General features: G+C 33.6%; 1 protein-coding gene across 2 annotated transcripts in view; it reads left to right on the top strand.

Annotated features, from left to right (window-relative positions):
- LOC115216411 (guanine nucleotide-binding protein G(o) subunit alpha) overlaps positions 1-15,710 on the top strand; it is a 133,042-nt gene that overhangs the window by 106,100 nt on the left and 11,232 nt on the right. For both annotated transcript variants that reach the window (XM_029785737.2, XM_029785727.2), the window contains one exon: positions 9,684-9,812. In XM_029785737.2, coding sequence (XP_029641597.1) covers positions 9,684-9,812 — 129 coding nt within the window. The remainder of the gene's footprint in view (positions 1-9,683; positions 9,813-15,710) is intronic.

Genomic DNA, 15,710 nt, shown 5'->3' with positions numbered 1-15,710 from the left:
GTTAAAGTATGTATTGGGCCATTTGTAAAATTTGGGAAATGATGAAACCCTCGACACTTACAATACAGTCCTGTCAGTTCGCCCCAGAAGAAACTGATAAATGCTAAAAGTGTCAAATTCATATCACAGCATCAACATCAAACTAAATCTGTCTATTGTTATTCCAAGATTTTTTGAGTCATCTTGTTTTGTAAATTTTATAAAATTGAAGGTAAAAGTCAGGATGCAGAAGATGATACACTTTAAATGAAATTCATAAATGGCATGCAATCAGCTGTATCATATTAGAATATCTTTAAAGTTGATTCAAAGCTTATTGCTTGCACTGATTTCATTTACCAGCATGGTAATATTTCTTAATTTCAAATGAGACAAAAAAAAAGATTCTTTGCATTTGGTAGCGCTTCTATTGTACGTGAATAAAAAGAGTCATTTAAAGTAGTATGCAAAGCTATGACAAAACGTTGAGAAAATTCAAAAGAATGATCTAAAATAAACTTCAATGATCAATGTAAAATTCAGGATGTTAACTGATTTAACCTCAGAATTTCCTGATAGATTTGAATACACCAAAATTAAGAAAGTGTGATCACAAACTAAAATAATCTAAAGGATCACTTATTGAAATTTTGGGAACCTTTGATGCATTAATGTAAAATTATAAGAGTAGAAGTTTTGAATGTTTGCTGATTTAAAAATTATTAAAAAATATGACTTATTTGGTATGGGTGTGATTAATACTGATATCTCAATTTAATTGATGAAACTGAATCTCCAGCACAATTTGGGAGATTAAGAGCTTTTACAGCTAACATTCTTCTCAAAGAAGATAGGGAGCCATGTTAGTTTGAGGCAGGACCATTGCCAATAAACTTTAATCTATTAGTCATAGCAAAACTGATGTTACTAATTAATGAAGATATTGTAAAAGAGGTTACCATTAGAAGTTAATGGGCTTTCTTTTAATGCAATAGAGATCTCAAGATATGTATAGACATTATTCAGGTTGTTAACCAACTCTAAATATTAAATCAGTATATTATTCTCCTTTTGACATGAAATATTTAACTGGAAATGGGCATATCAATATCAGATAGAAATATTTTCAGAGGCAAGGAAATTTCTAAAGCAATGGGTCTTTAGGACATGTCTTCTATATGGAATTAGAAGGGCCAGTTGAACATGTTCCTGGAGATAGCATTGATAATGTTACCATTTACCAAGATGATGTATGAATTTTTTTTTAAATTGTTGAAAATCTACATATCAAAGTGGATCATAAAATAAAAGGCTGGGATTGTCATGCATGATGATGATGATTAATGAAGCTGTCTCCCCACCCCCACTCCAATATCAACTTCAAAAGGACAAAAAGTAGTTAGAATTTTCTCATAGAATTGCTAATTTCAAGGGAAAAGTATATTGACCCTTATTGAAACTGCATGTCATCTTTAATATAATGTCTGTAAATATGGTGGCCCATTTTTTAATAGGAAAATCTAAGAACAAAAGGCATTTAAACATATAAAGCTAATATTAGTATCAAAGTCACTCGTCCAGATTCATGATGTCACAAAAAAAATAACCTTAACAATTGGTGCAGATAAAATGGCTACATAGGAATATTTTCAAAAGACACCTATCCTGTTCTATATTTGTAAAGAGCATTAGCTAATGCTGGAATAAGATATTCAAATATTGAAAGGTAATCTTTGGTGTCTGTATGATTTACTCAAAGAGTAACATTTTATGCTTGGTTGAAATTTGAAATTAGTCCTAGATTGTGAGCCACTAGAATTTATTTTGGGCAAAAATTATGGTTTACCAAAAGTAACAACAGTACTTTCTTAAAGATAGGTTTTTACAAATGACAACATTTGAGGATGGAATGAATATCTTAAGTAAATGGATCTCAAATGGTTTGTGTCAATGCACTGTCTCAGTTCAAATTTATTAGTTGGCTTGGGCGAACATCACCATTATTGTCATGATCATGACAAATCTTTAATCCATGTTGTAGAAACTTATGTTTTAAAATAATAGTAATTTTTTATCTGGTATATTAAAAAAGAATTTTAATAACTGAAGCAGTTAGCTTGTCCTTGAAAGATCATTTAAAGTTATTAAAAAATAATTAAACAGTTGAAGCTGGTATCTTGTGTAATGAAAAATTAATTATTCCACCAACTTGTGTGAGAACATTAATGTTAAAAGATAGACATGATGGTGTACATTATAGCTTATGACAACAAAGACTCAGCTGAGAATAAAAGTATAACAACCAAGTTGCTATTTTACTAAATGTACACAGGATGTTGTTTATCACAGTACTCACAAAGATAGCTTGTGTCTGTATCACTGTACTAACTATGCATGGGTTACTATACAAGTTATTGTCTAAGCACAGTCCTTGGATTGCTTGTACATATTTATTGTCGTATTTTTAAGTGGTGTTTTTGAAAAATACCTTTTTTTTTTTTTTTTTTTTTCTTACAATTATGGCATGTTTTGTTCTTTGCTTGACAGATAAAGCAGTTGTGATAGGGCCAACACAAAATTTGTACCATTGTTTATAGGTTGGTTTGTTCTTGAAGGCAGCAGTATGCTTATTGCTTGATTCTATTTTGTACTTTAGTTCAGTGATTCTCAACCTTTTTCAGCTTCGGGCCCACTTTTCAAAATCAAAAAATCCTCTAAACCAGTGTTGCCAAAGTTGTTATGTTCGTAACAAATTTGTTATGTTTTCGATAAATTTTTTGTGTTGTTACGTTTTTTGTTGTGTTTTGGAATTTATCACGTAGATTTGTTATATTTGGGAATTTTATTTGTTGTGTTTGTAACGTTTCTTAATAAACATTTGTTACTTTTGGGAAAAAATTTTCAGCTATACTGGTCAAGACTACAAATTGAATACTAAAAGCATCTTGTTTCCAATCCAGAAAATTCCCAAGGCCCTCTCAAAATTTTCTCAGGTCCACTCAAAATTTTCCCAGGCCCACTAGTGGGTTTCAGGCCCAACATTGAGAACCACTGCTTTAGTTCTTGATAGGTCATTAAGAAAAAACGAAATTCACTAGTAAGGCTCTGCATTCTCAGTATCTTTCAGGGAATAAGCTTGGACAACATCAGTGAAAAGTTCTTAACAAGTCTTTGTCAGAAGAGTATATTGAAATAAATTAATGTATTAAATGCTTTCCTCTTGGTACATATCAGCATTTACAGCCTAAAATTAATACTGGCTGGTTAAACTAAAGAATTGTGACATAAGATTCAACATCTTTAACTGATTGTTGTTTTCATGACTGCAATTGGAATCTACAATAAATGGTATTCTGTTTTTTAATGAAGGTGCTATTGAGAATAACCTTTGCATTATTGTGCTCAGTACAATCTTAAACAGGATAAAAGATTGAGAATAAGATGAAGTTAGTAAGCAGAGTGAGTCTTTGTTGTTCAGTTGTCTGGAAATTTATCAAGAAAATTTAAGGAAAGTAGTTTTCAAGTGCTGCCATTTTGCATTTGTATCAGATGAAATGCTGTCAAAGCAATATGAGCAAAGAAATTTTTTCCTCTCAGATTTTTCTATTTCCAAGTTTTAACCAAATAAATTGTTGTAACAAGAGACAGGAGCCAAGAATCAATTGTTTTATTTGGCTAAAAATGTTCAATTTCAGTAAATGAAGCACAAGTATAAACATTTGTATTTATTACAAATGGCTGACTGCCAGCCTTCAACTAAAGTAGACAATAAAGCATCTGGACCGGAAGCAGCAATTTGTAGCTCATAGGTTGTTGTCTATATGACAGTTATAACTATAAATACTGTTATGTCATAGTACTAACTATGCATAGGTTGTTGTGTATATCGCAATATTGTATGTCTAGGCGTTCTGTTGATATCAGTTCAAAATATACATAGTTTACTGTCTATATCATAGTACTAACTATACAAAGGTTACTGTTTATATCATTATATTGACTAGAGATAGTTTGAATCTATACTACATTGCTCTGATGATGATGATGTTTTCTTTATGCAACACTAAATATATGTATAGGGTCCTTTCTGAATCATAGTGCTAACTATAAATAGAGCATTGTGTATTTTTGTTGTTTTTACTTAAGGATTTTGCATTCATGAGTGCAACACCCTGACCATCTCAAATCCAAGAAAGACAATTCCACGATTTCTTGCTGAACAACCTGCACAGATGACTAGCCGCATTCAGGGTCCACACCTCACTACCCTATAGCATTGATGTATGTACACAAGCATTAAATAAGAGAGAGAGAGACCTTTTGTTGCCAACAGAGATAATAACTCTATGTACTTTTTATTCTTGTGACTACACTTCCAAAACATCCTCCTCCTACTACTAATTAGGTTGCCTAGGTAACAGAAACTATTTATTATCTCTAGGGAGCCTCAAGAGCATTTGAGAAAATCAGTTTCTCGTGTGATCCCAGACTTTAGGACATCTATACATTTTCCACATGCAAAAACTATTTTCTCCATTAACGTTCCTGCAATTTCACTGACTATATCTACAAATCTACTGAATATGATTTGATCGAGGATGCACAAATCTGATCCCCATCAAAGGAGGAAAACTTTTTGACCTATCAGTACAAGAAATCATACAATAAGTGAACAGTTCTCAAGGTCAAAATAAACTTATTGCTGTAGGGAGAGAACATGTTTCATTCCAAATTAACCCTTTGAACCAAATGGAATTGTTCTTCAATTCCATTTGATTGCAGATGATATAAGGGCATTTTATAAGGAAGGCAGCTAATTTTCTTCTTAGAAGTGATATTGCCCTGCACTGGGTCACATGTATCCTATGCTAGGCAATCAAAATGCAACATACAAGTTTTTACCAACAACATTATCTGTACTAAGGTCCTTTAGTTATAAACTAAAGTGTAACCACCAGAACACATCAATGGGAAAAAAAGTTTTCTCTGGTGTATGTGATGCTAAAATCAAATGTCATAATCTGAATGACATACCTTGAAATCCTCAATGATGTAACCCTTGAAAGTTCTTTACATTGGTTAAAAATGAAACCAAAACATCTTTGATCAGATCTCAGCAGGAATTTACTATCATGATTGGCACAGTTTGTGATCCACACTTGGCAAATCTTTCTTCACAATATGTAAATAAATGGATTTAGCAGTTAAATATAACACTGGTGGATTATCTTGTGATCAAATTCTTGATTATAGGTTGCTCCCTAACATCAGTTGTCAACATGATGTCTTTGTTGGCATGAAATAGCCTCACAACAGGATTTTCAGCTAGCGCACTTTTTAAATTATCAAACGTCATTTTGCTGTACATTTTCAACCATCTGTAATTATTGAGATTTATAAATAATACATGCTTAATAAGTGAAAATATACTGGTTATCCAACCAAATTCTATATTTATCTTTTCTCAAATGATTCAAACCTTTCAAAATCTTTTGACAAGCAGGTCATGGCAAGATTTGAACTCAGAGCACAAATAGCCAGACAAATATTGCAAGGGCATCTAGTTCTGATTTCTTAATGTTCTGCTAGTACACTGCCCCACTTTAGTACTTTCACTTTTATCAATCACAAGCTTCAGTAGGGTTTGAACTCAGAGCATAGAGAGCCAGAAAAAATAATGAAAAGTATTCTGAAACTCTAACAATGCTGCCAGTTTACTTGTGTGTTCCAACTGCCATCAAAGTAATGTTGTAAATACATGTTTTAGTGTTAGAGCTTTTATCATCAATTTTGTTTATCAAATTCCACACTTTTTTTAAAGCTGCTAACTCCTTAAAAGTGGTTTGTTTTATTGCACAGTTTGTATGCTTATAACCACAAAATTTGCTTTTAGAAAATTTGTTTTGGCCAAGTGATAAACATTGGTAACTCTTGGCTCTACTTCATGAGAATGACAACTCTGTTAAAACAATATCATTTCCTGTTGTATATAGTTCACATACACATTAGGTGATATATTTCCCAACTGCAGTTGTTCCAACATTTTTGATTTATGGGATTTATGATACATGGCTTAAATGAGTTTCATTTGTCTCAGTTCGTCTCCAATGCTTGGGTCACCTTGACATTGCAAAAATTTAATATTGAATCTAGAGGATTCTTGATGCAGAAACATAAATAAATCTGGATCATTTGGTAATGACCAGCTTCTCTTTAGGCCTCATATTATTCATTATCATCTCTTGTATTCCACCAAAACATTTGTCTTCTAACTATTTCAAATGAATCATCAGCAACACCTTCAATACAACCTCACTGCCACAAATTGATACAGTTGAGAGAATGATGGAACAATTCAATATTTGCTCTGGCTCTCTATGTTCTGAGTTCAAATCTTGCTAAAGTCAACTTTTCCTTTGAGATTGATTAGAATACACTGTGTCACAGTGAGAGTAATTAAGAAAGAAGGAGGGGTTACTTGTGTGTTTGTTTGCTATACATAGGCTTACCTTATCATTAACACCATTCACTTTCCCACTTTCTCTAGTTCTCCTTCTCTTTCACTCTTTTTCTCACCTCCCCACTTATTCTCTCTCTCTCTCTCTCTCTCTCTCTCTCTCTCCATTTACTCCAATTGTGGCCCTGATTTTGTTTCCACTGCTCTCCTCTAATTCCATTTTAAACTTGGCCTGCGATTTAAACACTGTAAATTCGGTATCACTTTTTTCCCCCCTTTCTTATGCCTATGATAAAGGATATCACCCAAAACATTAAACTCTCATCTGTTTCTTCTATTAGTGTATTTATTCTCATTGTACATTTCTTCCATTGTTGTTGCTTTATATTTCGATTCACTTGTCTGACTCTATGTATTGTGTGTCTCCTCCTGGCCTCATAATTTTGCTTATTTTATTTGTGTAAGTCTTAATTACTTATATATTTATGCTCCTACAAAACAAATCACTATTTCGCAGATTGACCATAACAACTAATATGTATATACACACACAAAGTGGCAAGCTGGCAGAAACGTTAGCATGCTGGGCGAAATGCTTAGCCGTATTTCGTCTGCCGTTACGTTCTGAGTTCAAATTCCGCTGAGGTCAACTTTGCCTGTCATCCTTTCGGGGTCGATAAATTAAGTACCAGTTATGCACTGGGGTCAATGTAATTGACTTAATCCGTTTGTCTGCCCTTGTTTGTCCCCTCTGTGTTTAGCCCCTTGTGGGTAGTAAAGAAATATATATACACACACAAACACATAGTTTTGTATTTCAGTATTAAGTTTACAGCACTATATCTTTACTGTAGTAACTATACCTGAGTTGTCTGTATCATAGTTGTAACAATATGCATGTTACTGTTGGTATTACAGGACTAAGATGTAAATAGATTGTTGTCTTTATGATAGCTGTTACTATACATTTGTTAATGTCTGTATCATAATACTAACTATATGTATGTTGCTGCGTATATCACAATACAAACTATACATTGGTTGTTATCTGTGTTACACTACTGACTGCAGCAAGGTCTTATCTGAATTTCTGAGATGAGGAATTATTATCAAGTACTGATATATTCAGAATAGTGTTCTCATCTTGGTTGTTACAGCCACAACATTTCAGCCATTGTTCTCTCTAGTCTTCACTTGTATATCATATTTGCTAGCATTCTCAGTATTTTGAACCCTCTATTAAATTCACAGATGTTAGTGTTCTCATTCTGTTATCCATACCACAGATACTCTGTTATTAGCTATACTCCTACAGGTGATGTCACTTGCTCATTCTACTTCAACTAGAGTATATATTGTTTTGACTAACCCAGGAATTGAACATACACCCACTAGCTAAACTACTGCACTTAACATTTAATCAGTGTTTATACTCACTGTCCCATTGTCCTTTAGTTAGGTAATGGAAATTAGGAGCTTTAAATGTATGACCTTTAAAAAATGTCAGGTTAAAAGCTCCAGATTCCCATTATCTAATTGTCTTTTGGAATAGTGGAATAGTGAATGTAAGCATTGGTTAAGTGTTAAGTGTAGTAGTTTAGCTAGTGGGCAGGAGTTCAATCTCTAGGTCAGTCAAAACTAATATATCTTCTGATTATGGTGGAATGAGCAAGCTATGCAATGAATAGAATACCCCTGCTATGGACAATGGAATGAGAACAATCTATCCTGTAGATTAAATAAAAAGTTCAGTTTGAAATTCAGAGAATTTTACTGAATATGACAAACACTTGAAGAAGGCTGGAAGATATGACAATCAAGACATTGTGTGTAACAAGATGGGTTCACTTGTCCAAACAAGTTTCTATCTATATGCACAACAATGAGCATACATATTTAGTTTAGTGACTATATTATGCTACTAATTATACATAGGTTACTGTTTTACTGCTGTACATAGCTACGTAATTCATATAGTTCCCATGATTGGTTGAAGTCAATATACTTAAGTAAAGGGTACTATGCTTAAATTAACTGTGATAATTTACATTTATAGGCTACCATACTTGAAAAAAAATTAAGTGTGATATCTTATATTTAATTTAGAATATGTAGTTTGATGCCTATATCACACTACTAACTATGCATATGTTTGAGTATTGGATATTCTCTAACCGTCTTATGTTGTTATTGAATTATGTGAGATTAAGGCTGTCTTTATCATAGTACTCACTACACATCAATCATTGTCTACATCACAGTAGTAACTATACATAGTTTGTTCTCTATATTTACAAGACTATATTACACAGTTAATTCCACATATTTCCCAGTTACTGTCTATAGTACAATCTTGAGAGAGAGGGAGAGATTCCTGAATTATTTTCCATAGCACATTTTTATTTTTAGCTATGCAAATTATATTAAGAATTCTTTGTTTACTCTTTTACTGTTTGAATAAATTTGTTGACTGATCAGCAGACTTGGTTGGAGTATACTACGTTGATAAGATCAGATAGACTGAAACATGTCCATAGCTGAGCCTTGCTTGCAAATAAGGATTAGATTCTCCTTCCTCTAAACATGTAAATTAACTTTGAAAGTTATTAAAGATTACTGCTGGGATTTCGTTTTCTTCCTACACCTGAAAAAGGAGTTTCAGTTAAATAAGATTTGTGTGCATAACATTCAGTACATCAATATCTGACTTAATTATCCTAATTTGTACCAGTGACCCTTTTGAGTTATTACCCTTAACTTATTTTATTTTTACCTGTGTTGTAAGTGTAGTTATCTATGTTCTTGTAGTGAAGCTATCTTTTCTGTGATAATGTACCTACCTATATTTATTATGGTGGTTTAGCTATCTTTGTTGTAGCAGTAAAGTTATCTCTATTGTAGTAGTGTAGCTACCATTATTGTAGCAGCGTAACTATCTCTAAAGTAATGGTGCACCTGTCTCTGTCGTAGCATCTTGAATTTTTTGTACCATACAGAAATGGGATAGCATTTGTTACATCAGGAAAAGCAACTCCCTAAACTCAATCCAACCCGCTTATAGTTTTGTCACTGTACTAGCTTCAGATGTAATTGTGTAACCAAGGTGACAGAACTTACATACTATTTACAACAACCATCTGGGAAGTCACAATCTTCAATACTTACCTGATCATGTTCTTTGACCTAATTTTATTATATGTTCCTTCTATAAAGCCATTTCTGAAACCTATTCTTCTTTCCTTTCCAGTTTCCTTGATGACCTTGACCGCTTAGGAGCTAAAGATTACATGCCCACAGAACAAGATATTCTGCGAACTAGAGTTAAGACAACCGGTATTGTAGAAGTACATTTTGCATTTAAGAACTTAAATTTCAAGTAAGTTGGGGTTCTTCCCCATTGCTAACTTATTTTTAAAAATTTGTGTAATATATTGATTTTAATATAAAACATTCTCAGTTAAAACATTTGGGAGAAAAAAGAAACACAAATATATATTGTTTAATTTGTTTACATTTTATGAAAGAGTCAATGCTTTTTTAAGAGGTATGTGAACCAATAAATTACACTTGCCAATGAAATATGTTCCATGTAGATTTTATTGATATTCACAATCCAACAAGAAATGACAATGAATATGATTTTATACATTTTTAAACTTAGTCTTTTTTTTTCATTTCAAAAATGTAATGGGAAACTAAAGCAAATATATTCATGTGTGTTTGTAGATTACCAGCCAAATGGCACCTTAAATTATGATTCTGTTACATGTGCATAACAAGTGTACCAGTTGAACTGGAATTTATGTTTCTCTGTAGCCATCTGGATTAAGTGTACCATTAACATTGCAAGCTACATTTAGAAGCAGCAGACTTGTTTACACAACTTCTTTTGACTTGGTGTTGGACATTGTAGATTCTGTTTTATCATAGCATCTGTGGTGGGGTGGATTGGCATATAGACAGGAAAGATTTTTGTTATAATGAGGAAAACAAGAACTGAACACATCCCAGTCTATTAAGATAGACTCAAGCAATGTTTTTCATAGGGGATGGGGGGGGGGGTCAGTTTCTCCTTCTATAGAGGTCAAGTGAGGATTCAAAAGGGGGCCAATAGATTATGATTAATAAAAGTAGTTTTGTTTTATTTTTATTTTATTTGTTTTACTTTTATAACTTGTCCACAACCATGATAAAAAAGAAGTGTTATACACATGTAAAATCTGTTAATAGAGATGGGGGGTAAAAAGATTTCCCTATTACTGGAGGTGGTAGTTGTCAGTTTGAGAACTAAGGAATTATAAAGAAAACCTGCAATTTTTAACACTGTAAAATATTGAGAAGTTGAGGTGAGTAGAAACTAAAAGAGATTGAGCAATATGATCTAAGAAATTTCAACTACGATCATCCTGTTTCCTTCCCCTCGCCCATGCTGTCCCACCCTTTTCAAAATTTTAGAACTTTAGAGAATAACTTAAGAGAGATTTGACTGTTATTTGTAGTAAGTTAGCAACCAGTTAGAGGCTCTTTTGTCATTTTTTTTTCAAAGTATTTGATGTGATTCTCCTGTTTTACCTTCATCATCATCATCATCATCATCATCGTTTAGCGTCCGCTTTCCATGCTAGCATGGGTTGGACGGGTCAACTGGGGTCTGTGAAGCTGGAAGGCTTCGTCAGGCCCAGTTAGATCTGGCAGTGTTTCTACGGCTGGATGCCCTTCCTAACGCCAACCACTCCGCGAGTGTAGTGGGTGTTTTTTACGTGCCACCTGCACAGGTGCCAGACAGAGCTGGCGAACGGCCACGAACGGATGGTGCTTTTACGTGTCACCGGCACGGGGCCAGGCGATGCTGGCAACGGACACGAACAAAGAGATGTTTTAGCAAATGTTTTATATAATAAATACTTTGTTACAGCAATAATAACATGGCATAATTAAAATATCTCTAATCATATTGTAATAAAGATAAATAATAGCAAATTATATTTTATCACTAAGCTTGTAATTTAATTAATAAAGACTTTGAAAAAGAAATATTTCTCTCTATATTGAAGATTAAGAATGTTATGTATTTAAGTAGAATAGAGAAAATTAAATGGGAGGTTAATGTAGAAGAATATTTGTGGGTTGAAATTAGTTGTCAATTGAATCAGCTGATAGAGAGATGCAGTATGAAATATAGTGATGTTGTCCTACAAGCTGAAGTTTTACATTATCTTAATCTCCTTGGATTTGGGAAAGAATTTAGTATTTCACTAACTTAACAATGGCATCAGTAGTGGTAGATTGGAAATATGAAGATGATCAAATGATCTAGCAATTTTAAGTAGAAGCTAGATGTGGACTGAATGAGAAGCAAGTGTATGAAGTAAACAGCATAAACCAATAGAAGTCATTAAAATCCAGGTTAATTAAATAGCTACATTGATAAAAGGCATAAATTATCTTCAGATTTTGATAATTATTATTGTTATCTTCATCAGCATCAGCATCATTGTTTTTAATGTCTGCCTTTCCAGGCTGACATGGATTGGATGGGACCTTTTAAGGTGGTATTTTACAGATAGATTCCCTTCTTGATGCCAGCTGTTTTAATTTTGAAAAGGTTGACAATTTGCAGTGATACAGTGTACCTATGCTAAAAACCAGTATACATGTTATCCTTTTTTGTAATGTCTGAAGAACTGATATTACAACAGAAGAAAAACATTTAATGGAATCTTCTACATCTTACTCAATCATAGGGGTTACCAGAACTGGTCAACCTGCATAAAAGGAGTAAATTTAGGTTAAGTAGGTTTCTAGAAACTTCATCATATTACATTGAGGCTTTTCATTTTTATTTATATTTGCAAACGTTGGACCGGTCTCACTTCCCATCTCAGTTCTATGTTATCTGACACACACAGCAACAGAGAAAATCACCAGTCTGGTGCTGCTTTGTATATTTTGGGCGCATGGTTGTAGAAATGGGAACTTTATCTTTTGATGCCTGTATTTATACTTTGTACAGAGGGTCTGTCAGTGGCATGGGCTCACTAAAATATTGAGTTGACTAACAACACAAGATAATTCCAGGCAAAAAAGAAATTGTGCCTTTGATTGGATTTATAATGTTTATCAAATAACCAATGGAATTGTGGAAATTATGAAGATGGGAGTATGATTCAGTAGGTTTACAGTAATCCCTCGACTATCAAGGGTGTTACGTTCCAAAAACCCTCACAATAGGTGGAAATCCTGAAGTAGAAACAGTGCTGTACTGTATATTTTTTTATTTTTATAATTTGTATATATTTATTTTATTGTAAATGCAAAATTATACCATGGAGGAATTGATGTAAGCTTAAATAATTAACTGCGATAGGTGAACCCTGATATGGTGAGGGATTACTGTATAATGAACAGAAGTGGAAGTGTGAGGACTATCAGTAGTAACAGATATTGAGGACAATAATAGAAGATGACAGATTAATTCTAAAGACCGCTGAAAATGTTAATGAAAGAAATAAAGCAATAAATTCAGTCCTAGGGAATGCAGTAGCTCTGATACAGTCATCACTGTAACAACCATAGGCCTGATCAACCTAACTAAGTCTTGGCTTTCATTGTGGCTTACAAAAAGGTGGTTGTATTAGGGCTCATCTTAATACTTATGGCCACCTCATTAGATTGTTGACAGAACCCACAAGAGAAATAGCTGAGAGTTATGATAAGTTCAGCAAAGTGGAAAGGAATGATTTTGCTTGTTTCAAGTAAGGATCAAAGAAATGTGAGGGATGATAGTGAATAGAGATTTTATATATATGCTGAATACAAGTTGTGAGGAATTGAGGGGTCTGTGAGATGTAAGAGTAGGGTTGTAATATGGAGTTAGGCAAGTTTATCAAATCAGCTATAGATCTGTGGGACAATTACAGGTACAGAAGATGAGGTAACTAGGGTGGTCCAGTGAGGGAATGCAGAGCATAGGATTAGTACCCTAATAGTAAAGGAGAACAGTTTTTGATTCTGGAGTGTGTGATTCTTGGAAAGCATCTTACCAATAGAAGTCTAAAATAACAACAGTATCACTCTTGTTAGGCAGTTGATTTAATTGTAATGTCCTTCTAGTTCTGGAGATGTCGAAGTGTGTGAAGCTCATGCCTGCTGATATTTAATTGTTTGAGATACTTTTTAAAATTAGATATATCAAAATAACAGCAACACTTCTTCAGAATTAGGTCAGTGGGATTAAAATGTCCTAAGACAGCTGTTTATGTAGAGTAGCACTGTTTAAGCTTTAATTAAGTTGTTAGTGTTGCAAGATCTGTCTGTATGTCACTTAAAAATCCTCAGCTGTGTTTGATGAAGGAAACACTTGGTGTCAACATAGAAATGAAAGCTCATTCAAAAGAATGATGAACAGAGCATGATTTTGAATGTTGAATGTTGGTTGAGAAGAAAGCTGGTTGGTGAGTTGATAGAATTTGGGTGGATTTATTATTGTTGAGAAAGTCATAGAGTTTTACAGTGCATATCTGCAGTAAAAGGAAATGGAACAGATGGACAAATGGTGGAAAGGCATGTGCAGTAATATCTCAGTAAAGATTATTACATGTAGTGGACATGGTGTGGATAGGGAAACATGTGAGATACTTGTTGGATGATGCAAGAATATTGTATATATTAGGACTATAATCATCAGAGCTTGGGGAAGAACAGAATAGAGAAAAACAGGGCAGAAATCATTGAGGATGACATTTAGACAGAGATAGAACCGCATAAAGCAAATATGATTTCAAAACTATGTTTTTGTAAAGATAAGATATGAATGGCATAAGGCTAACGTACCAATGTCTGGGTGAAAAGGAAGAAGATAACGTATCATCCTGTCTTGCAAAACCTTAGTGAATTTTCTGAGATTAGGCTGAATGGTGGTAAAAGTCACAGTAGTTCTATGGAACATAGTTTTCTAAGTGAAAAACATTCCTACATGTAGATACAATGATTGTGGAGGTTAGGAAATAATTGACTACATAAGTTTAATGAATGGGATGTAACATCAACAAGTATATTATTTCACAGAAATATATAGAGAAAGCTAAAAGACTATGAATTGAAATAAAATAAAATTTACTTTATAGCCATTGAGAAACAATAGTTTTTCAAAATAGAAATAATAAACATGATGATGATGACGACGACGACAATGATTCTATATATTTAATATAATAGTGTATTCCTTCCTATCTACCTATATTTCATGTCATGCTAAGGGAAAGAGCTTAAATAGAGTGAAAAAGAAATGCTTACTAGTTAGGGTGGTATTGGTGGAGGTGACAAAGATGACATTGGTGCTGATAATGGTGCATGGAGAAAGATATGTACATAGAGTGAGAGATTAGCATTCCCATAAGAGAGATTTAGAAATCATGAAAAGAGAGCGAGAGATAACAATGATAAACGGCAGCAGTGGGGTTTGGGGGGTGGGTAGTGCCAATGTCATTGCTCAACAACAAATCACCCAGTAAATTTTTAAACTTCAGTCCACAAAAATAATTGTTTAGTCAACTCCTAACTACTTACAACCACCCTCATTTCCTCCATTAACTCACATTCTACCAACATCATAACTACAACAAATTATTACAGTTCTCGAGTGTGTGTGCATATGCACATACTTGCATGTGTCTATGAGTACACTTCTGTATCAATTTCTCAGCATTTCTTCCCTTTTTGTTCTTTTCTACTCTTAGCTTTCACTGTTAACACCTCATCTAGCACTCTCAAAGTTCCTTTTCTTTCTATTTATCTATCTTGCCTGTCATTCACTGTCATCTCTACCATCACAGTAACAACAAACAACTACAGTTTTCCATTTCCCTGAGTGAAAGCTATGAAATTTCCACGAGTTACCCTTCTAATTTATTATATCTATTTGACAAAATATTATATTTGAAAAGCCTTAAGCTTCTTAAACTTTGAATGTTCAGATATTTGAATTTTTACTTTTCACATTCCATTCCTTTAATGCTTTGGTCTGGAGGAAGTGGTTGTGCCCATGGCTTCCACAGGCCTTCCATGACAGGGGAAGAAGGATTAAAAATAGTGATTAATGAACAGTCTAGAGTGGTAGACATGACAAGTAGATCAGGTGAGATGGTATGAGACCAGCCAACTTCATGGATCAGAAGCCACATGTAGATGCAGAAAATGCAGGTTAATTAGATAGCACATCTATAGACCAGAGATTAGAGTGTGTTGGTAATTGACTGTATATCAATGGCCTTTT

The sequence above is a fragment of the Octopus sinensis genome, linkage group LG1 (genome assembly GCF_006345805.1).
Source record: "Octopus sinensis linkage group LG1, ASM634580v1, whole genome shotgun sequence".
In the NCBI taxonomy this organism is placed as follows: domain Eukaryota; kingdom Metazoa; phylum Mollusca; class Cephalopoda; order Octopoda; family Octopodidae; genus Octopus; species Octopus sinensis.
This window is presented reverse-complemented; position numbering and strand designations above follow the sequence as displayed.